The 22,862-nt window shown below is 43.1% G+C and overlaps 2 protein-coding genes across 32 annotated transcripts in view; one reads left to right on the forward strand and one right to left on the reverse strand.

Annotated features, from left to right (window-relative positions):
- Positions 1–93: 93 nt before the first annotated feature.
- On the reverse strand, positions 94–13,354 carry GNL3 (G protein nucleolar 3). The gene is made up of 15 exons (XM_083603413.1): positions 13,239–13,354; positions 10,706–10,764; positions 10,194–10,331; positions 9,134–9,244; positions 8,134–8,217; positions 7,620–7,755; positions 6,633–6,736; positions 5,675–5,816; positions 4,386–4,473; positions 3,144–3,318; positions 2,214–2,356; positions 1,664–1,800; positions 966–1,156; positions 392–473; positions 94–299 (listed from the first exon to the last, which is right to left on the reverse strand). Exons 1-15 carry the CDS (start codon positions 13,249–13,251, stop codon positions 229–231), a joined length of 1,674 nt encoding a protein of 557 aa, XP_083459539.1. The 5' UTR covers positions 13,252–13,354; the 3' UTR covers positions 94–228.
- Positions 13,355–13,399: 45 nt separating this feature from the next.
- The window catches only part of PBRM1 (polybromo 1), a 55,137-nt gene continuing 45,674 nt past the window's right edge, over positions 13,400–22,862 (forward strand). For 9 of the 31 annotated variants that reach the window (XM_083603207.1, XM_083603215.1, XM_083603229.1 and 6 more), the window contains exons 1-3: positions 16,906–17,045; positions 21,412–21,564; positions 22,091–22,188. In XM_083603207.1, coding sequence (XP_083459333.1) covers positions 16,998–17,045; positions 21,412–21,564; positions 22,091–22,188 — 299 coding nt within the window. In that variant the 5' untranslated portion in view covers positions 16,906–16,997. Of the gene's footprint in view, positions 13,584–16,904; positions 17,046–21,411; positions 21,565–22,090; positions 22,189–22,862 lie in introns of those variants that run through there. The other 22 variants (XM_083603232.1, XM_083603236.1, XM_083603223.1 and 19 more) reach the window with 10 other exon arrangements.

A 22,862-nucleotide genomic window follows, 5' to 3' on the forward strand; every position in this document is an offset into this window, starting at 1 on the left:
AGTGGGACCCAAGTAAGTAAGAAAAATGGACAGGGTATAAGTAATAAATTATCATTATTATTCAATACAATTTACGAAGTTGAAAACAAAATCTTTTCTTTACTATTTTTACTGAATTATTTAATAGTCCTGTACAATATTCACATGGCCTGAACCTGAGGGGCTCCAAAAAGTCCTGGTATTGGTCCCAGAAATCAAGGCAGCACTCAAGTCCTTTTGATTTTCTCTTCACATATAATCTGTATTGAAGTCATATGCATCATCCAGGTCACCAGTCTTCTCTATTTTGAGTTGCTTACCTTCAGAAGGGGGAAAAAATGTCAGTCTGAAATCATCTGCTTGCTCAAGGTGACATTAGTCTTTTGAAATTCATTAATCATAATAAATGTACCTGTAGGTAACTTCCCCAAGTCTGAATTTTTTGCTTTTAGCTCTTCAGAGGTTGTTTTGCCGCTTGCTGTTCTGTTGCTTTCCTGAAACAAGGTGACAGGAATGCAAAATGTCAACATGACAGCACTGACGGTAATTAAACATTTTTCTAAAAGCCAAAGGCACTGCATATTACAGTGGTACCTCTGGTTATGAACGCTTCTGGTTACAAGCTCTGCTAACCCAGAAGTAGCTGCTCCTGGTTGCAAACTTTGCCCCAGGATATGAACGGAAAACTCGCACCTGAGGCGCGTGAACAGTGGGAGGCCCTATTAGCGAAAGTGCGCCTCAGGATAAGAACAGTTTCAGCTTAAGAACGGACCTCCAGAATGAATTAAGTTCGTAAGCAGAGGTACCACTGAATTTCCAAGAGGAAGCTATTTGCCTGTTTAGGCAACACATGCAAATTCAAAAATAACCTACAAGTGTAGGTTGTATTGTCTTGACAGTGTAAGGACTGAGGCCAAGAATTCCACCTTCTCCACTCTCTGCTGACGACTCTCAAGATATTATTAATCTTAGTCTCACAGATGTACCTCTTCAATATCACTTTCTATTTCATCCTCCTCTTCATCTTCTCCTTCGGTTAATTCCTCCTCATCTTCACTCGCTTCTATCTTCTCCAGGTCGACTACTTCCTCTGGCAGTTCACTCTCTTCTATTATGCCCTCCGTGAAGCCAAGAGATTGAAAGGCAATGCTGCCTGCCTCATTAGGATATTTGCTACCTGTAAAAGAAATGTCCATTAAGGCTATACAGGCAGAACTCTTGAAAGTGCTTTCCCAAAGGACAAATACTCTGGTCCGATTTCTACCAAAACGGTTTCACATTTTAAGTGAACTGTGCAGCAGAAAACATCAAAGGTGCAAGATGCTCAGTTCATTTTCCAGATTTAGCTATATGTATTTGTCAGCACAGCACACTCAGGAGCATTAAGTTTACATCTCTCGCTATAATCAAGATTCCATGGCACCTAAAACAGTGATGTCACTGTTTGTTTGGATCCACAGAATTCAGTGGCAGCCCCTAAAAACTGAGCCACCTCCCAACTGCATAGCTCTATCTGGCCACTCATTTTAGAAGCTTGATAAGCTTCAAGAGATGGCTCTTAGGTGTATAAAATAATGCTGCCCACTAATGAACTAAGTGGCATAACATAGCAAAACAACAATTAACCCACTGCTCTGAAACCCACATCTTAAAGACACAAGATAATTTGGTACACCAGCATCACCTTTTATGGTACTTTTGTTATCTTCTTCCAGATCCTGAAGATTAAAAGCCTGTTGCGCTGCTGCTACAATTTCACGGGAAAGGTGTGGCGACAGAGTCCATGCTGGAGGAGGCCGTGAATAGTAACTCACTTTGGCCCTAAGAGAGGGGTGGGGAAGAAAATTGTTTACAAAGGATCTAAAAACCAGGAATTTGCCCTATTTATTCAGGAGAAGCAGAGGGCTGGAGAGCTGGCTTTACACTGTGTAAATTGCAAGGGGCTGGCCAGCAGCACAAAGCACTCTGGCCCTGCCTCCCAGGAGTTAGCATTTAATTGTACATCCCCAATTTCCCACCTTGTTTCTGGGGCTGTAGCTGACCCCCCCCCAAAAAGGGGGGAAGGTGGCGACTAGCAGAGAGAAAGACACAAGTAGCAGCATTGCAGGGAAGTGCAGAAGTTGGGCAAGGAGGGGTGAGAGAGAGGTTCTCCTTCACCACACCATGTTCTTTTAAGCACAGCACCTACTTCTCAGCAGCAAATCTTTCATGCAGACAAATGAGAACATATTTACCCAGTCCAATCATACAGAAATAGTTTGGCCGCACTTTCTGTATCAGCAAGACCTCCTTTCTTCAGCATTCCTCTCTTCTGAGCAAGCAGAGTTAAGAACTCCAGAGAGTTTCTGTAGTCTGGGATGTTGTAGTGCAGCATAATCTGAAATAATAATAAAAAGAGAGCCTCATATGTGTACACCAGATTCTCCAACATCACTCGTAAGCCCAAGCCTTTTAAAGGCAAGAACAGCATTTTCTTGCTCCAGTTTACATATCTAGACCACGGCAGAAAGCAGAAGTGGGTCAGAACTCCTTAGGAAGCACCATTAAGCACAAAGCAAGATCAGAGTTGGATCTGATGTCTTCACTGTAACAGTAAGACATAACAAATATCCTCATTTCTCACTTGGCTAAAACATTGAATCTGTTCAATGATGGGGCATATAAAACTTGAAATTCATATTTTATAACGCAACCAAATTCTCAGTTGTGATCTGTTTAAACTTTTTAAAGACTGCACTTTTAAATAATTACAGTATGTGCTGGGACCTCATAGTGAAGAGCAGGTAAGGAATAAAGTAAACGAGCATTAACTTGTTGAATCTTATCGGATTTAATCTAAAGAGCCTGACATGATGGGCAAACATAGATGATTCTATCAGTGTGAACTTGATGCTACACAACTGCTACTGAACCTTGCCAGAAAGCAAACCAACAGCTATTTTATCAACACAATTAATAAAATAGATGGAGAACCTGTGGCACTTTGGGTGCTAGTGGATGTCAATTGCCATTAGTTCCAGCTAGCATGGCCAATGAACAGGGATGGTGGTAGTTTTAGTCCAACTACACCAGTAGGGCCACTGGTTACCCATAAGTGCAACAAGTGTGCAAGCTAAACACACCCGAGGCCAATAAATTACTGGGAAACTATACAATAGCATTACCTGCTGTTTGTTGCAATGCTTCAGAATAGCATCTACTGAACCAACTAAATTTTCAGCATCAATGTCTGCAGTACTTCTCAGTGCCAAAGCAAGAGCAGAGCTGGAAGGCGCTGCAATGATACATGGACTATCTAACATCCTGATCTGTTTGTCGATGTGAACTATTTGTAGACACCTTTAAAAGAACACACACATAATGAGCATGGGGGGGGGGGGTTATAGAAAAAACAAACTCCAGGAAATATTTGACAAATAAGCAAATCATAAAGCAGGAGTGGAAAAGGTGTGGCGCTCACAAACTCCTATCATTATCAGCCAGCAATGCTGAGGGATGATAGGAGTTGTAGTTCAGCATTGTCTGGAAAACCAAAGGTTCCCCATCCTTGCCATAAAGAATCAAAGCATTAGATCTGGGCTAGATGGGAGCCTTTCCAGAAAACAAAATGTTAAACACTGAAGACAGCACAAATCTGAACGTGTCAGGTTGCAATTACTGGGATATGCATGGTTATTCTCCATTATGTGCCCTTTTAAAGGTAAAGGTAAAGGTACCCCTGCCCGTACGGGCCAGTCTTGCCAGACTCTAGGGTCTTGCAGACACTTCCGGGTCACGTGGCCAGCGTGACGAAGCTGCATCTGGCGAGCCAGCGCAGCACACGGAACGCCGTTTACGTTCCTGCTGGTAAGCAGTCCCTATTTATCTACTTGCACCCGGGGGTGCTTTCGAACTGCTAGGTTGGCAGGCGCTGGGACCGAACGACGGGAGCGCACCCCGCCGCTGGGATTCGAACCACCGACCATGCGATCGGCAAGTCCTAGGCGCTGAGGTTTTACCCACAGCGCCACCCGCGTCCCTTTTAAAGGTAAAGGTAAATGTGCCCTTTTACTCTTGATTCAATTCCCATGATCTCTTCTGACAGCCCTGGTCCAATGAAGTCAAAACAACAGGTCTAGTTTCACAACTAGCAAAGCTGACACAATTTAATTAAACATTTTATAGCACTCTGCTTAACAATAAGGAAGATTATATCCATTTGATTGCCAATTTGAAAATGGCTATGTGATGGGAAAACTGAAAATGAAGTATGTCATTGTTAGATTGGTTCCCCACCCCATCCTAACAATACATCTCCCTAATGGGATCTCTTTTGTGTAAATGGAGAGAAGTCGAAACACAGGAGGGATCTTAGTGAAGTTGAATGGCAATGCTTGAAAAACGTTGTACCACGAAAGCAAACTAACTTAGTGAGGCCTCTGACTGGTCCCACGTCGCAGGCATGCACCTCTTTCAGACTATTGATTACGCTGCTTTTCCCTGTGTTAGGAAAACCTGAAGGCCAAGATACAAAATAAAAACAAAGGTGCATTAGTAACCAAATTTGGCATGCTAGGTATTATCTGAAGAGGAAAGTTTTCATTTTCTTGGGAAAGAAATCTGCTTATGCTACCAGACCAGCATTTGCCCAGCGGAGGTGGAACCCCAATCACATAACTTGCACTGCATCACAGCTCTTTTCTTCCCCATCTGTACGATTCACAATTTCCGTGAAGACATTGCTTAAGCTCTTTGTTCCCAGTGAAGTCTAAGTGTGTTCAGCTGCAGCTCCTCGCATGAATCCCTTGCCCTCTCCTCTACCAGTTCTCTCTGCACCCAACTTTGGATTGTAAGTATCTTGGGAAGAGATGACTGTTCATGCTGTTAGTACAAATAATTCTAAGAGCAACCTTCCTTTCCATTCATCGATCCCAGAAAAAATGGCCAGAGCAAGTGTGAGCCAGAACATTTCACACATACTCCCCCCCCCCCCCAAAGTGCAGTTGGGAAGATTAAATGTAAAGATGGCTCCTTCCCTTTCTTGGTGGAGTGAGTGTCAATAGAACTCTCCCACCCCCACATGAGATGTTTGTTTAGGTGGGATTCTATCCCAAGTTCAAAACACACCCGGGAGTAAAAACGTCATCTTCAAGTTAAATTATCCTCCAGGAAGACTGCTTACTTGGGAGGAATATCGTGGTATATATTCAATCTCCACTTCGTTTTCTTTGCCCACCCTTGCAATATTGCTGAGGAAGCCATGAGGGCCATGGCATGCAGACCGCAAGAGAAATGTTTGTAGGTGGCACTGCCACCTTCTGATTTTTGGCGCCAATTTGTTCTCTAAAAATATTTCACCTATAGGTGTGTGAGATACACCCATTTCAAAGCTGCCTGCGGAGTGAGATCAGAGTTGGATCTGAAGTCTTCACAATAATGTTAGACAAAAGCATATATCCTCATTTCTCACTCCAGTGACAACAACAGTATAATCTCTAGGATCCTGGGCATGCACATGGTGTTTTGAGCTCATACTGGGGCTTTTCAAGTACATCATTCCCACAGCACATCCCTGAAAGGCTACAGCTAAAGTAGGGGGCCTTTTTTGAATTGCCACCATGTGATACCACATAGCCACTAAAACTGCTGCAGTGCTCAGACAGATTATTATTGCAACCCAAGGAACTCCATGTAGACCAAAAAATGGGGCACTTACCCACCACACCAACCTGAATAACTCTCTCTTTAGTTACACTGTGCTCTCGAAGGAGTTTTAGCAGGCACTCACTCCCAAAACATAAGCTGGATCTCGATAAATCAAGATATGCACTACGTCTTTTTGTGTGCTTCTTCTCTTGCTGTAGATTTAAATTAAGATGGGGTATGTCAGCATCAGAGGAAATAATTTCATAAGGAAATGTGTTTAAAACAGGAACACATTTAAAAAATGCAGATCCTGTGCACCAAATGGGGGAAAACACCTTTTTCATACCACCCTTCATCTGAGGATCACTTTACAATATAAAAACACAGAAGCACATACAGCAGTAACAAACAAGAGCAATACCCCTCTAAGTTTAAAAGGCCACAGAATTTTGTAAAGGCCTGGAAGAAGAGGAATGTTTTTGCCTGGCACCTAAAGATATGTAATGAAGGCGCCAGACGAGCCTCTCTTGAAGAGAGCATTCCACAAGCAGGGAGCCACTGCAGAAAAGGCCCGTTCTCGAGTTGCTGCCCACCAGACTTCGCATGGAGGGGAAACACGAATTTTTAAAATAATAACAATAATAATAATAAAACAAAAGACAAAAGACCCACCAAAAACAATGGAGTTAAGCTATCCACAACTAATCAAAATCCAGGGCAGTGGGAGCACCGTTCCCACACTGATGTATTAATGGGAGAATGTTTGTTGCGGGAAAAGAACAGCGCCAGCGCATGTAAATCTGCATCCACACAGAATTCCCCCCCCCCATCAAGAACACCAATTGGCTAAAGTGTCTTGACCAGGCATACACATAGAAGGTAAATATACTGTTACAACCTGTTAGAATGGAGGGAATGCAGTTTTGTATTAGGATTTTCTCTCTCTCTCTCTCTCTCTCGCCCCCATAACATTCCATGCAAGCAACACATAGTCCAGGACTGTCGAAAAGAGGGTGGGCTGCTCTTACCACAGTTTTGTCTTTTTGCTGCATCGCAGACTTAAAAGCAACGGTTGGCAGTTCCTGGTTTAAATAATCCAGCCATTTCTCCAAGTTCTCTTTCGGTATTAGGTCTGAAAGATAACATCACCACAATGTGCAAAAATTAGGCAGTGATCACATTGCTGGTGATAAAATGGTTTCTAGGAACGGCAGCTGCGTTAAGTCTGTTCAGTGGATTTGTTAGGTACTGATGCAATGGATGAAGCATATTCCAACCCATGAAAACATGCCACAAGATACTTTGCAAATTCAAAGATGACTGTATCCCATCCCCTTTAGATGTGAGGAACTGCTTTATTTCCCTTGGTTTAGAGGAAAATCCAAATGCTAAAAAAAACCCCAATAGTCACCCCCCATTTGCGCACGTTTAATTCACATGCGACTGTGCATACGAACCGCCCAGGAAACCTAGAAGTTGGGGGACAGTCCTGAAGAGCCCCAGCAAAACCCCTCTTTGGGCTGCAGGGAAGGTCTCTTTGAGAACCACAGCGGAGCTTTGCTGAGGCTCCCGGCGAACAGCTGACATGTGGGAAAATGGCTACTGTGGCTGTTGCTAAAACTACCCTATTGCAACCGGAACAGTGAGCTCAGAGTTGGATCTGACAGTCTTCAGAGGTACACATCAGTATCATTTTGTATCTTCCTCATAGCTCACATCCCACTGGAATGTTATTTAACTGGTTGCCTGTACAAGTCCGCTAGGTAGTGAAACTTGGATGCTTGGATTTAAGTTAATCCCACCCTACTGATGCCAGATGAAAAGTATCTTGATACCAAACAAAAGCCATTACTTGTGATATAGCTTATTATTAAACACAGAAGGGCATACTTCTAAGTAAACACATTTACTTCCATTCCTAGGCATCACACATTATAATGAAACCACTAATCATTTGGGCTTAACTAAACTAATAGGTATTTGTAGGATTAAAAAAAAAGGTTATTTGCACTTACCAATTTTATTTAAAACTAGCAGTATTTTTTTCTCTCCTTCCATCTGACTAACAAGTTGCTCCACCTGTGGGCACCTGCTGCCTAGAGGGTCTCTAGCATCTAAGACTTCCAGCACTACGTCAGAAGCTTCAATCACCTAAACAGCAACAGGGGAAGGGTGCACATTCCAGAGTCAAAATCTGCACAGAAATGTTGTCACCATGTGCATTTGTAAGGAGTAGTTAAGATAAGGGCACTTTCTCTAATATAACTGAATCTTAACATCTGTTTGAAAGCAGCCATCTCATTATTTTTAGAACCGTACAAAACCAATGACATCTTTCTTTGCGATGGTCAAAATACAAAGAGAGAAACACAACCATTTTCAAAACCAGTTGGGACCACTTGGAAAACAGGGCAATGATGGAGTCCCCAGTAAAAGAGAATGTCACACAGCTGAAATTAAGGCATTAGGTTCCCTGGATGGTAAATAGCCACCGTGAAAGAGTTTTTCACATGACTGTAAAAAAATTACCTTTTTAAGCTCCTTGCAAAAGAATTTCCGTGACTTTTTCTCTAACTGCCGGCTTGCCTTTGCTTTTTGTTTAGCGGCTGATTTCTAAGATAAAGTAGATACAGATATGAAAGTTTAGTATACAGGAATCTAACATCACTTAGAACCGAAAAACTGATCATCAGGACTTCAATCTTTTAAAGCAACAAGAACACAAAATTACATGACACGTTACCGCACTGGCCCATATATAAGCCGCACCTGCAAATAAGCCACACCTTTAAAATTGAAAAGGGGGGGAGAGAGAAAAAGACAATACCTGGGCTGCTCTCGGGGCCGGGGGCGGGGGCGGAGCCACACCGCTTTGCTGGCAGCGGGTGGGCAGCACGCCATTGCCCTGCACTCCCAGGCTGTTTCCTGGTGGGCGTGGAGCCCACCGTTTGATGGCAGTGTAAGGTCACGAATATAAGCCGCACTTTACTTTTCACAGTCAGATTTTTTTTGGGGGGGGGGAGGTGCGGCTTTTATTCAGGCCAATATGGTAAGTGCTCTGTGCAAGTATTTGGAAGAGACTCCTTTCAGCCCTACAAAAAGTCATAATTGGAATGGGGAAAAAATTAAAATTTATATATAAATAAATAAATTCCCAAGTATTAGCCTACATTTTGGGGAAACATTCAGTTGGATCTGTCTGAATAAAACGAACTTCTGCTCATGCAGTGGGACTTCTCTTTCCTTCCCTCCTCCGGAGGCCTCCCCCATCTACTCTGTATCAAAGCATACCATGTAGGGTGTGCTTGTGTTGGGGGGTGGCCCACAATTGGAAGGCTCTGGATGGATTTGGTGTCTGGCCATTTTAGGCAAATGGAGGGGAATGTTGCCAAACTGGAAAGCAAGGGAACTGCAAAAGCCTCAACTGGCACAGATGTTTGGCACAGTATTGGGATGCCATTATTCCAAATGTCACAAATGATTTTTTTCATGTTTTGTGGAGTATTTCTGATTTAAGTGAAATGCATACCTTTTCAGAAAGCTTTACTTTAGCAGCATCCTTTTTATTAGCTTCTTGTTTGCGTTTCTTTTCTAGCCCCTTTTGCCGATCAAGCTTCTGTTGTTTCTTCAGTTCTTCACGCTGCTCACATGCACAAACACACAAAGGCACCAAGTTATATGCAGGATCTCCTACTGTATTCAGAAAAGCACCACAGCTACCCAGAATTCGACTGTGTTTTGTGTTGCAAACACCACCTTACAATCTTGAAAATGAAGCATATTAATAAAGGACAGCGGGAGAACGCCATGTCAGTGCTGAACCAGTTGCTAAGTTTCTACTTTGAGAGCTTGTGAAGTCACACAGAAGCAAATGCCGAAGCGTTTCAACACTTTGTGCTGAAAGTGCAGCAGAAATGCCAGTGCTGCAGCCTAGGTTAATTACTCAAATTAGAATATTAACCACAAATGTTGCTGGACTAATTAAACACACTAAGAAATCAAAGCTAGCAAGTACTAGGTAGGTCAGAAGTGGGGAATCTGTTTTAGCCCAACCTCTGCACGGTGTCTTTGTACAGTAGGATAGTTCATACAGATCCTCTGCCCAGGAAAGAGAGGCATTCTCAGAGTTCAAGGACACATCCCAGCCAGGCAAAAACACTAGGGGTATGAAACAGGGCTTGTCAGAGAAGTGGCATGGGAAGTTTTCAAAGAACTGGACAGAGAGGCCTGGAGGCCAGTATTTGTCCCCTGGACCCAAGGCTCTTCATCCTGTTACAGGTGAACCACTGACTGCTGAAAGTAGACAGTGATTCACCACAGAGTTCCATGACAATACAGTGGTACCTCGGGTTAAGTACTTAATTCGTTCTGGAGGTCTGTACTTAACCTGAAACTGTTCTTAACCTGAAGCACCACTTTAGCTAATGGGGCCTCCCGCTGCTGCCACGCCGCCGCCACATGATTTCTGTTCTCATCCTGAAGCAAAGTTCTTAACCTGAAGCACTATTTCTGGGTTAGCAGAGTCTGTAACCTGAAGCGTATGTAACCCGAGGTACCACTGTATTCCATGAATATGCAAGTTGTTTTACCCTTTGTTTTCTTTGTTCTGCTTCCCGAAGAACCTGCTCCTTGAAAGGTGCTGCATTGGGAACGCCGAGATCTTTCTTTGGTTTTTTGTGCCCACGTTTCTTGGCTTCCTTCCGGACTTTTCTGTTGTGTTCTCGCACCTGTAACCAACAATGGGCAGATTTTGCTATTAAAAGATGCTAACGTTTGTTCACTGTAGCTGTTCACCCATATAGATTCTTCATTACATTGTGATCTGTATTTTGTATACAGGTAACTCACAACTTACATGCATTTAGCTTCATGGTTAATAATAATAATAATAATAATAATAATAATAATGGGCAGGCGTTCAGGAAAAAGACTCCTGCAGCCAACCAGAAGCTGCGTCGGACATTTGGGTTCCAAAGAACGTTCACAAACCAGAACACTCACTTCCGGGGCTGCAGCGTTCAGGAGCCAAAATGTTTGACTCGCAAGGCATTCAAGATTCAAGGTACGACAGTAGTAGATTGCACACTGCTGAGTAACTTACCTTTTTCTGTATTTTAAACCGTTTGTGGCAGGTCATACGCTTACTAGCTTTCTTCAACTCTGAAATATAAAAAGTCCAAAGGTAAATAAATGTCTGCAGATCCAAGCCAACAATAACGGGTTAAATGCATGCTGCAACCTTCTCCTCCACAAATATGATCCGAAACACTATAAAATATACACAATACAGTATAAAATCATACCACTTATAGACAGCAGGTGGAGGATTACATTTCTAACACCATCCTCCCAAAAAATCATTCCGAATATGAAACCAGAGGCAAAGGGCTGTTCCTTCCCGGTATGCAATTCTATCCACAAGTTTTGTTTTTAAGGTGGAAGTGCATTCAGAAGTGGCATCTCCACCTGCAGCCTTAAGTATATACTCAGTGTTCTGTGCTGCATGTGTAGCACAGCCTTAGACTGCACTACAGGAGCAGAAATTAAGGACTTCAACCTCCGTTGCCATATCCATCGCATCCTCAGAAACTGCTTTGTCATGACCAAACACTACCAGTATTGATTCAACCCTATGCCAATCTCTATAGTGTTCAATGAGACATGCTTTCTAAGGCAGGCACAGGCAATCTTGGGCCCTCCAGATGTTTGGGACTACAATTCCCACCATCCCTACCTAACAGGAGCAGTGGTCAGGGATGATGGGAATTGTAGTCCCAAACATCTGGAGGGCCGGAGTTTGCCTGTGCCTGTTCTAAGGGCATAGGAAGCTTTCAAAGAAATAGTGTAAAATCAGGTGTGCCAGGCCGGGGGAGGGGGGGCTGAGGGGTCTTCTACTAATGGAAAAAGAATTAATATAATATAATCATACAATGAAATGAGTCAGTACGTATGCAGAAGAGCAGAGACATCTGCCTAATAGTGTCAGCCTTCCTCAACCTTGGGTCCCTAGATATTGTTGGACTACAAATGCCAACATCCCTGACCGACTGCCATGCTGGCTGGAGATGAGGGAAGTTATAATCTAACAACATCTGTAGACCCCAGCCTGGGAAAGGCTGATATACCTAGGTAGAGTTAAACAACCTGCAGGCCAATGAAAGGGTCCTCCATCTCTAGAACTTACCTCCTGGAAGCTGTGTTTATGGCTACAGCCTTTGCTGCACATGTTTACTCAGATGATAAATTTGGTTGATTTCATTGGGAGTTAAAGTGTGCAAAGGACTGCAGGCTAAACATACACTGAAGTAAAAGCAGGAAAGGTGTTTGGATGGTACATGCCCAAGATCTTGAAATCCTTGCATGGGAAGGTTTTGTCCTTCACTATTCAGCTTCTTGCTGTTGAGAACCTTTCCGGGTTTACAAGCATACATTTTAAACAGCCGGAAGTCTTCGCCAAAAGTGGAAAGACAGATAACCCCTCCCTCTCTTACAGATTAAGAGCAAAGACAGCCAGACAAGTTCATCTTCAATAGCAGCCACAATTTGCCATGTCTTTAGGATTGTTACAAGGGAACCCTATAGCCTCCAAATGTTGCGGTCTTCAACTCCCATTAGCTCCAGCCAGTGTAAGTAGGCCAAAAATTCTCTTTAGAACCTCCTTTCTGCTGAATAGCAATCAAAAGAGCACAAGCGAGGGCTCATCCACAGATACTGTATGAGATATCAGTTGCCCCCTTCTGCCCAGTCTTGCCCAAACACCTGAGGGGTTGTCGGTGTTCTATATAGGGGAGCATCAACAGTCCGTTTTGAGAGGGCAAAACTTAGCAGTGAGTGAGGCTTCAGACGGCGAAAGGACACGGAAAGGTTGGGAGCAAGGGGAAAAAACACCGGGAGTCCAAATCATGACAAGAAAAACGGGCCCGTGGACTGGAGAAAGGTGGAAAAACGGCCCGAGGAGCGAGATGGGAAGCATACTAAGAAGGAGCAAGGGAACAGCAAAGGGGCTCCTCTTCACGTTACTTGACCTTTTAATGGAAGGCCAAAAGCGGGTTAGGGGTTTGCAGAGGCCCGAGCAAGAGGATGGACGCATCAGTGCTTTAAAAATAAATGTTTAGGGGCACTCTTATTCTCCTACTCATATTGAATTACTGCCCTTCAATGAGGCCAAACTTAGATGCACAAAATGTTCAGGGGTCTGCGTCCCCCACGGGGCGCAGTTCTCAAATCCCGCTGGCGAGTTTCGCCGCGCGGGCACGTGGCCTGTCACTGTAGGCGGAGATCGCGGGGGGGGGGGAGGGCTGGATGGACCTTTGGCCTGATCCAGGCAGGCCTTTTCTGAGTTAGGAAACCTAGGTTCCTGAGTTAGACCCAGAAGCGCCTCTCCAATACAGGAAGCACCTCGTGTCCTGAGACCCCCGAAGCCGCGGCCGAAGAGCCCAGGCCACTTTCCCGCCTCCATCGAGGCCGCGATTCGCAAGAGGGACTGCAAAGAAGTGGCCCGCCAAGGCGCACGTCGGCCTGGCCGCCCGCGGGAGAGGCTGCGAGGCGACCTTTCCACCTCCAGCCCGCAGCCCTTGAGCAGCGGCAGAAGCAGCACGACCCTCTCCCCCCGCCCTCTCCCCAGCAGCGCTTACTGGGTCGTCTCATGGCTGCCGCGCAGGAGCTGCTCCTCACTCGTTTCCTTCCTCCGCCTCGTCTGCCGGGCGCTCCACGTGGAAAGGAGGAAAACCCGAGGCTCGGCCGTAAAGCGCCGCCCGCTCGCTCCCCCCTCCTCCCTGTCGCGCTCCAGGCCTGCGCTTGGCGGCCGAGGCTGGCTGCTTTTGCGACAGCGGCGGGCTCCCCTGCGAGCGAGCGAGCGAGGCTGAGCGGCAACAGTGGCGGCGACGCCGACAGCGCGGGGGGCCGTGGCGGCGACGGGGACTGAGCGCGGCCGCGGCTGCAGGAGGCGGGGGAGCAGCGGCAGCGGCGGCGGCGGCTGGGTAAGGCGAGGCGGGCGAGCGAGGCGGGGCTGAGCAGGGCGCTCGCGGGGAGGGCAGGGCAGGCAGGAGGCCGCGGCGGGTTTCCCTTTGTGTGGCTGCGGAGCTGCTGGCGGGTCGCTTTCGCCCCCGACCCCCTGCCCGCCCTGCCTCACCGCCTCCTCATTTCCCCCTTCGCCCACCCACCCGCTCGCTCCCCACACGCATCCCCATTCGCCCCCCAAATGGAACAAGAGCTTGGCCCTCGGGAAACCCTGAATGAACTCCTAACCCTCTTTCCCCCCACTCTGAATTCACACGCCTCTCTCACACGCGACATCACTTTGCTTGTTTCTTGTTCGCAGCTGGTTTTCCTTCTCCTCTTAAACCTTACCCCCTCCCCACCCACCCCCATTTATATATTGGCTTGGTTTGTTTTGTTTTCCTTCAACTGCGATTTTGGAAAACTTTTAATTTTTCCCTCTCGAAATTGCAAGCATGAACTTCCGCGTGTGAGAAAATGATCTGAAGTTTTCACAGTGGTACGGGAGCAGGACGCACTGCACTTGTCAAAAGCGACGCTGGTCTCTTCTCTGAGAGATCTACCCCGCCTTGAATTTTAAGCATATCGAGGTGGCTGGCCCCCACATTTCCCATATTAATACCGTCTAGAAAAATAAAGTTAGTACTTCGGGTGGTCACTGCATGTCCTTTAAGACCATGACTTTCTCCTTTCCAAAGAGTTACACTGTTGAGAAAGTGACAAACAGGATGAATGAAAAATGCAGGAATTGTGCACATGGTACTTCAGCAAATATAGATTGTGCTACTATCTGATGTAAGAGCTATTGCATTTCTAAGGGCTGGTTTTCTGTGTTTAAATTTCAGAAAGGCTTACATTTAGGTGGAACATATACAGTATTTTAGAAAGATATAAAATACAGTGTTTCCTACACAAGAAGTGCTATGTTTCTCATTGCTAGGGAAGCATTCCTTGGTGCATTTGTTTGAAACAAATTGTAAAAGCCTTAAGAGGCTACTATCAGGTGGTATTTCCATATATTATCTAACATTGACAGAATCTGAAATGGGCTGAATCTCTTGTGGGCAGAGTGGGCTGGCAGGCTGCTGAAAACATTCTTGCTTAGACAAGCCTACCCAGATGATTAGAAAGCTGATATAAATTTTAATCTGTTTTAGTATTTTAACTTTTGATATGGTTTAAACTATTGTTGTATAATTTTATAATTTTATCTTTTTGTAAATCACTATGAGGGTTTTTTTGTTTTGTTTCCCTAACACTCCTTTTTTTCTGCTGAAAATTTTCATCCCTTAGCTAGCTGCAAGTAGGTGTGAAAGTTAAGCAAGAATATGACACAAAGGAAAGAATTTCTCCCAGCCTGATCTGGGTCCGGTCATTCCAATTTGGGTTAGGGAAGTGGGCACATCTGCTTTGGGTTAAAAAAAAGTGGGGAATTCTAAAAAAGGTGTTCATTGATGTAAAGGTAACATCTAGTTAACCTGAAGAGATGCAGAGCAAGCTGCACATAGACTGTCTTATAAAAATCCTATATTCAGTTTACCAATTCATGACTGACAGTAGGAAGATATATATTACCAGGAAAACATTGTAGATGATTACCAAAATTAAAGGTGGTTTTCAAAGCAACACTAAGAGAAACGTTTCATCAGTGCTTGGATTTCTCCTTGTGTGACAGAACATTGTCTTGCTCTTCTCCCCAGAGGCCCTCTAAATCTGTTCTGGAGGTTTCACCAACACTCTAGAACATAGTTTGGGGTGGGCTAGATTGAGAAGTGGGGGAAACCCCATTTAATACTGCCCTAAGTTTGCAGTCTTGAACTCTACTTAATCAGGTTTCAGTTCTCTCTACTCATTGATTGCTACTTCTGAATAAGCAGGTGTAGGATTAAACTGAAAGTCCCATTTAAGTTTGTGTGATGAACTTCTGAAAAAACATAGATAGGATTATGCTGTGTGATGGTAAATAGCATTCCTGACTACTGCTGCCCTCCAGAAAACCAGGAACAAAACAGGTCCTGGAGTACCTCTATACTGCATACCTGCTCTCTCAGGAGGTGTGATACAACAGGTAAATCCCAGATCATTTGAATCTTCAAGCATCAGTTCCTCTGGGTTCATTTCGTGTGTCAGTATCAGTCTATAACTTCATCTGAGCATTGGCTCATGGAATCCACACCTGGCTTGGATGTACAATAAAAACAAAGTTGGGTGTTGCCAATATAGTAATGATTCAAAACTAGGAGTGGTATGTCTCAGTACTCCATATAGATGCTAAGTGGTTGATATGTAGGCATGTTTGTATAGTTTTTGCATTTTCAAAATAAATACAATTATTGACCTTGTAATAAAACACAGATGCATGTTTCTGATGATGCGGACAGTACTAGACTTTTCTATTTTTGAACACACTGTGCTGTGGAGACCAATCAACATATTCTTTATAATGAAGTATTTAAAAATATTTAAACTATTATTATTTGTGAACTGCTTATGCTATATGGGCAGTGAATCCCATACAATTATAGCCTCATTCTTGGAATTATGTGACTTGATTATTGCAGTTCTGCCCTATGAAAAACAATAGGAGTTTTAAGATTGTAATCTAAAACTGCGCATGGGGAGTTTCACTTGCTCAACAGGAGTTCCTCTTTCTCTTCTCTCATTTGAGTGCCTTCCAGATTTTCTCTGGCGGATCCCCCAACCCTCTTGCTCAAATTTTGAAGGGGGGGCTGCAGGGGAGAGGAGGGGGCAGTTCCATTGTGCTAGTGGAAGTCTGTTGCGATATTGGAACAGTGGCATTGAATATGACCCTTCCAGTTTTCGTTGGAATAGGACTGCACCCTTTGTTTACATGATAAAAGAATGCACTTTTAGTTCTGAGCTTAAAATAGGGCTCAGGAACCCGTGTACCTCCAAATGTTGTTGAACTTCAATTTGTAGGTATGATGGTATTTGTAATGCAGCAATATCTAGGCAGCCTTTCTCAACATGTGGATCCCCAGATGTTGTTGAACTACAACTCCCATCACTGCAGGCTAGCAAGGCCAGAGCTCAGGGATAATGGGAGTTGTAGTCCAACAACATCTGGGGACCCACAGGTTGAGAACCACTGATAGAGGGTCACAGTTTCCCCAGCCCTGGAATGTTATATAAATGGGATCTTTGTGAAATGGCAATGGCCTAATATAGCTACTGCATTTTCTCTGTTTTGCGGTATATCTTTCCTTAACCATTCTTCTTGATTCCTTAATTTACCTATTCTTCCCTTTGTTTTCCCTTTGTTTTTCTTTCCTTTTGTTGTCTTCTCTTTCAGTTTGCCTGTACTAATACAACTGCTGAATTGGTGCTTTAAGGATTTGCCTTTTCTCAGTTTCTTTACTTGCCTATCAGACATAATGAGGAGACTGGCTTTTCGTGGTGCTGGTTGTACTCTGGTAAATCTGGTAATTTACTGCTAATGTGTGTGCCATGTTGTCTCTTTCACACATCTCAGGCATTTTTGTTTCATATTTGGCATGACAGATCATACTTGTTCATTTACCTTGTTCATGAGTTTTTAATTAATCTGGCTCTCAGGGGGGGAAATGCAAATGTTCAACAAAATTACTCTAGAGTAGTGATCATGGGCGGTATCCAACTAAGTTCTAATTAGAGTAGACTCACTGGGAGAAATTCAGCATTGTGCTGCAGCAATAGTTCTCTCAATGCAAGTCTTTCTACTTGCCAGATAGAACAGTCTCCCTCTCCCTGCACACTTTTCTGGGGGTTCTCCCAATTACCCCAAAACAAATTTCTGGCAGAAGAGACAGAGGCCCAGTGTGCTAATGGAAGGCCTGGTGTGGGCTTTTGCTAATGGCACTTGTTAGTTGAATCCTGTCCATTGAAACTGCTGGACACAAGTTAGTCATGCCTATCAATTTCAATGGATCTACTCTGAGTAGGACTAACTGTGGCTAGAGCCCAATCTTTTTTTCTTTTCTTTTTTAAAAAGGGGGTGGCTAATGTAGTTAGGGGGGTGTTGTAGGTCTGAATGTGTGGTTTATTTTGTATTAGTTACCATTTTGGAAACCAGTTAGATTTTATTTTATTTTATTTTTCATTTCCAAAATTAGTGATTAGAGTTAGAATAGCACTGTGCATTGAGAGTGCTGCTATTTGTTTTTTAATGAATTAATATGGAATAATGCTTCTGGATCCTTTGTTGATTGCTTGTTTAAGGCTGGATTTGGTATTTTATGGAGCATCAAAACAGCATTGTATACGTTGCAGAAGTAAAAGCATTGGGTTAAGTTCATTGTAGTCTGAATGATTTTCATGTTATCTGTTCTTCAGACTCTTTGAACAGTCCAGGGAAATTAGTTCTATATGTATTGTGTCCGCAGTTTGATCAAAAGACTACAAAAGAATAGTTGAGTAGATTTTGCTTTCTTTAAACATGGAGGTTGTTCCTTCTGTTTCAACTGCGCATTCTTCATGTTAACCATTAATACTCTTTGAAAAAGTAGTTGTTTTAGCATTTGGAGGAAGTTAAGAAGGAAATGTATATGGATAGACCCTTCCAACATTGTTTTGAACATCAGGCCACAATGCTTCTATTTTTAAAAACCTTGTCTGTTAGGCAAATTTGTGGGCTAGCCATGCTCATAAGTCCTGAAGGCATATTATTTTCAGTATTGGAGGCAGTAAATAGGCCTTTGAATTTCTGTTGCTGGTGATCAGAAGTGGGATAGTGTTACTGTGCTCATGTCCCGCTTTGTCTGATTGGCCACTGTGAGAACAAAATTCTGCACTAAATAGGCAGGGTTCTCCTGACTGGTGCACTCTCCAGGAAACTTCCATTTGATGTGGCTTTCTGTGGCATGTCTGACATAATGATTCCAATCCAGAGAAAGTTAGTAATACTTGCCAGCGCAATCCTAACCATGCCTTCTCAGAAGTACTGTATATTCTGTTGAATTCAGTGAGTCTTAATCAGTGTTAGAAAATCCCCCAGGCCTGGGTCCAGTTCCAACCACATGGAGATCTCTGGATACCAGGTTGGTGACTGACATCTCCATCTGGCTAGCTTCTCCAGCTTTCTTAAGCAGGTAAGCATAAGAGATTATTTATGGCATTTATATCCCACCCTTTTCTCCAAGGAGTACATGGTTAAGCTCGCTCCTCCGTTAATCCCTACAATGACCCTGTGAGGTAGATTAAGAGGCTGTGACTGGCCCAAGGTTATCCATTGAGCTTCATGACTGAGTAGGGATTTGAACCCTGATCTCCCAGGTCCAACACACTAACCACTACACCACACCGGCTTCTACTTTTGCTAAGGGACAGCTATATAAATTAAGTAGGTAAATAAGTATAGGGAAAGCAAAATGTCACTTAGAGAAGGATCTGAAATATTTTCCTTGAAGCTTGAATTTGTTTTATTCTGGATTGGTTTTTTTCCTGGATTGTTTTATTGGATGTTTTGATGTGTTGTAAAACACTTTGAGATTCTTTCTTTAAAATATAAAGTAGTATAGAAATGAAATTAATAACAGCAGCAACAACAAATACAACCGCAAAAAAAATATGCCTAGCTATTCTGTTGTGGCGACTGTAACCCAGGTTTAAGGTGCCATTTAGCAATTAGCTGATATATCTGAGTTTCTAACACTGGTCTTAATCCCAGGTAAACAGAATTAGAATTGCAGCCCAAATCTTGTTGAAATCAACAGTGTGAGATAATTATGACTCACTTGTCCTCTGTTGATTTTATAGGATCTTAAGTGCTTTTTCTAGATCAGGACTTATGTGAGAAATAGTCCTGAGGGACGGGTTACATGTTGTTTGGGCTTACCTTGGTAAGACCTCCTTCTTCCTGCAGTAACATTTAGAAGTTCTTACTATGTGACACATTCTCACATTTCTCTATCCCAAGTCCATATAACTGACTATATCTGGTGGGTGAGGGAAACGTGCCGTTTGATGTGGTTTCGTGTGGTAAGCGCTTTAGACATTACTGAAAGGATGGGAAAGGCCATGGGGATGCAGTTTTGGTGTAGTATGTCATTTTATTTTCCGTTTGCCCACTGCCACTAACTAAAGTAACAATATTAGTGATTTTGAATAATATTTTCTTTTCAAGATCTTGAGTGAGCTTTTTGTAAGTACTAGATTAGTTTAGATCAGGCACGTCCAACTCCAAAGAGACTGCGATCTACCCCCACTATAAAAAAACTGGCAGTGATCTACCCATTGTCATTGCCAATGATTGACCTGTTGGAGATGCCAGGTTTATTAATGGATTATGTCCAACCCTCCAGAACAGATTTAGGCAGAGGGAGGGTGCAGGAGGGTGGAGAAGAGGGCGACATTGTTGGATGTCACTCAGTATTTTTTAAATTCATTGTAAATTTTCTGATTTTTTAACACTTTTAGCTGTAAAAGTTGTGGTCCTTGAAGTCACAGTCATGTACTGTGGTCAGAAACACCCGCCTGGACCTGCAAAAATAGATTAATTGCTCCTGCCAGATTGAGATGATGTCTAGTGACTCACAAACTGTGTATATTCATTTTACTATCAGATTATTATTATTATTTTTAAAAAATCTCAAAACAGAATTGGGCCATAATGTAGTTGTTTAGAAAAAAATGTTTGTACTAATAATTGTGGGCCATAATGTAGTTGTTTAGAAAAAAATGTTTGCACTAATAATTATGGTAATATAGTTGTACCTTGGTTCTCGAACATAATCCATTCCGGAAATGTTTGAAAACCAAGGAGCGGCTTCCAATTGACTGCAGGAGCTTCCTGCACTCAATCGGAAGCCGTGTTGGATGTTCAGGTTCCAAAGAACGTTCAAAATCCAGAACATTTCTGTGTTTTCGGCGTTCAGGAGTCAAAATGTACGAGTATCAAGGCGTTCAGGAACCAAGGTACGGCTGTATAGGTTTTACACCTTTTTCTTACATTCTTTTTAAGTTGGGGGGGGAGGACATCTTTCATTCAGAATTGATGCTGTCATTGGATCACTAACCAAGAAGAGAGAGGTTTTGTTGTGGCTACCCTATGAGCTATTTGGTCTTGGGACCAGTAGCAGGTGGCATGGTGCAAAGTGAATCAATCATTTTGCTGCCTTGCCCCTCTCCTTGCAGATAAGCAGTAGTGACTCACTTGCCAGGAGGTTAGGTAAGTGCCTCTGCCTTTGCCCCAGCACACTGCCTGCTACTGCTTGGAACCATTCTCTAGTACAGTATAGAGATATGAAAGCCCAGTGGTTGGGGCAGGGGGAAATAAAGGAGCTGGATTTCTCTCCGTGTTCTGTACTTTTTCTGGGCCTTTACATCTTCTCTAGCATTCTCAAAGGCTGCAAGCCACAGTAAAATTTGTAATTGGCTTTGTAGCCTTGTCTGAACTGTGGGCTCTGTTAAGTAAAAAAGCAAACAAAAAAAAAGATTTTCATGGTTATCTCTGCTTCTGCTTAGAGTGTCAGCGATACATGCAATAAAATCTGTAGTACAATTAGGAAGGCTGCATCAGAATTGGTACTCTCACATATGTCTTGACTTTAATGCTCATTACTTCATTATGTTTTTGTCATCCATACGCCTTGATATTACAGTGATGACTTGGCTTAAGTAAAACCACACTAAATGAATTGCTTTGTTGGGCAAGCTTGCAGAATGTTGGTCAAGAGTTTAGCTGTGTAGCATCAAAAAGTGTCACTATTTCAATTATGTAGAATTCAGAGGAACTTTAGGTTCCATATCTTGTCACCCTGTGAGTGACAGGATAGAAAGCCTCATGTTTAAGAGCGCTTTTTTTAATTATAGAAGAAGTTGGATTCCATGGGTTCCAAGAGGCGAAGGGCTACCTCTCCTTCCAGCAGTGCCAGTGGAGATTTTGATGATGGCCACCACTCCACAACTACACCAGGCCCAAGCAGGAAGAGGAGAAGACTCTCCAACCTCCCTACGGTCGATCCTGTAAGTATTTTTTAAATGTCATGCTACCATGGAAATAGACTGAATACACAACTGCTATTATTTTACAAAGAAGTTGAAATATAACTTAACTCCTAGATTTTTCTCAACGCTTCCATAGCCCAAAGCAAGTGGAGTGGCTAAGAACATGTGCTGTAAGACTAGTGTTACCACTTAAAATCTTAGCTCAGTTTTGAATTCACCAGGTAGTTTAATCCAAGTTGTTGCCCTTCATCCTCAGCCTCTCATCTATAATATGGAGAATCTAATGCAGTCTGTATAGGGTTCTTGTAAGGAGACCAAGAATGCATATTAAGCATTTTTACCACTTCGGAAAAAGCATTGTATCAGTATTTAGTTTTACTGCAATTTAGGTCTTACTTGTTGAGAGCTGCCCAGAGTGGCTGTGGCAACCCAGTCAATTGGGCGGCATATAAATTATTTATTATTATTATTATTATTATTATTATTATTATTATTATTATTATTACTATTATTATTGTTGTTATTCCTTGGCTTTGTGTTTTAGATCGCTGTATGCCATGAATTATACAACACAATCAGAGATTACAAAGATGAACAAGGGAGGCTTCTGTGTGAGCTTTTCATTAGGGCCCCCAAACGAAGGTAAGCGTGTAAGATTTTTTGATAAGAAAACTAAGGTAAGGCTGCCATTGCAAGAGCTATTGAGTTGTAATCTGTGCAAGTACAATAATATGCTTAGAAATGTGGAAATGCCTACCCCATCCTCACCCGTGCACCCCTCCCCCTGCTCCCCAGAAGGCCTTTTACACTAGCTGCCTCCACTCCACATCCCAGGTCATTTCTGAGTGTAACTCAGCTCCCAGAACATGTTTTGTTCTACTGTATCAGGGTCTGCAGTGCGGAAAAGAGCAGAGGACTTCCTTTTGCAAATATCCTTTCCTTTTCAGTTTACTACTCACTTTAAAGATTGGACTGTTTTATGTGTTGTGTCATCGTTTAGCATACCATATAGTAATACGTTTAACTCTTTTTTGTGTGCTTCAAAGCTTCTGACATACAGCTGAATTTAGATTTTGTTTCTTTTGCGGTTTCAGCTTTTTTGACATTGCAATATTTTTTAGGGTGTTGAGCAAAAAATTAACAACATAGCTGAGCAATGTTACTCTCAAGAATTCATTGGATTACGGGCAGCTAACCTCTGGCTCTCCAGACGCTGTTGAACTCCCCAGCCTGCATAGTCAGTGGTTGGAGGTGATAGGAGTTGTGGTCCAACAACGTGCGGAGGGCTTCAGATTAGCCACACTAGCATTAGAGAA

The sequence above is a fragment of the Podarcis filfolensis genome, assembly GCF_964270895.1.
Source record: "Podarcis filfolensis genome assembly, chromosome: 2".
NCBI lineage: Eukaryota > Metazoa > Chordata > Lepidosauria > Squamata > Lacertidae > Podarcis > Podarcis filfolensis.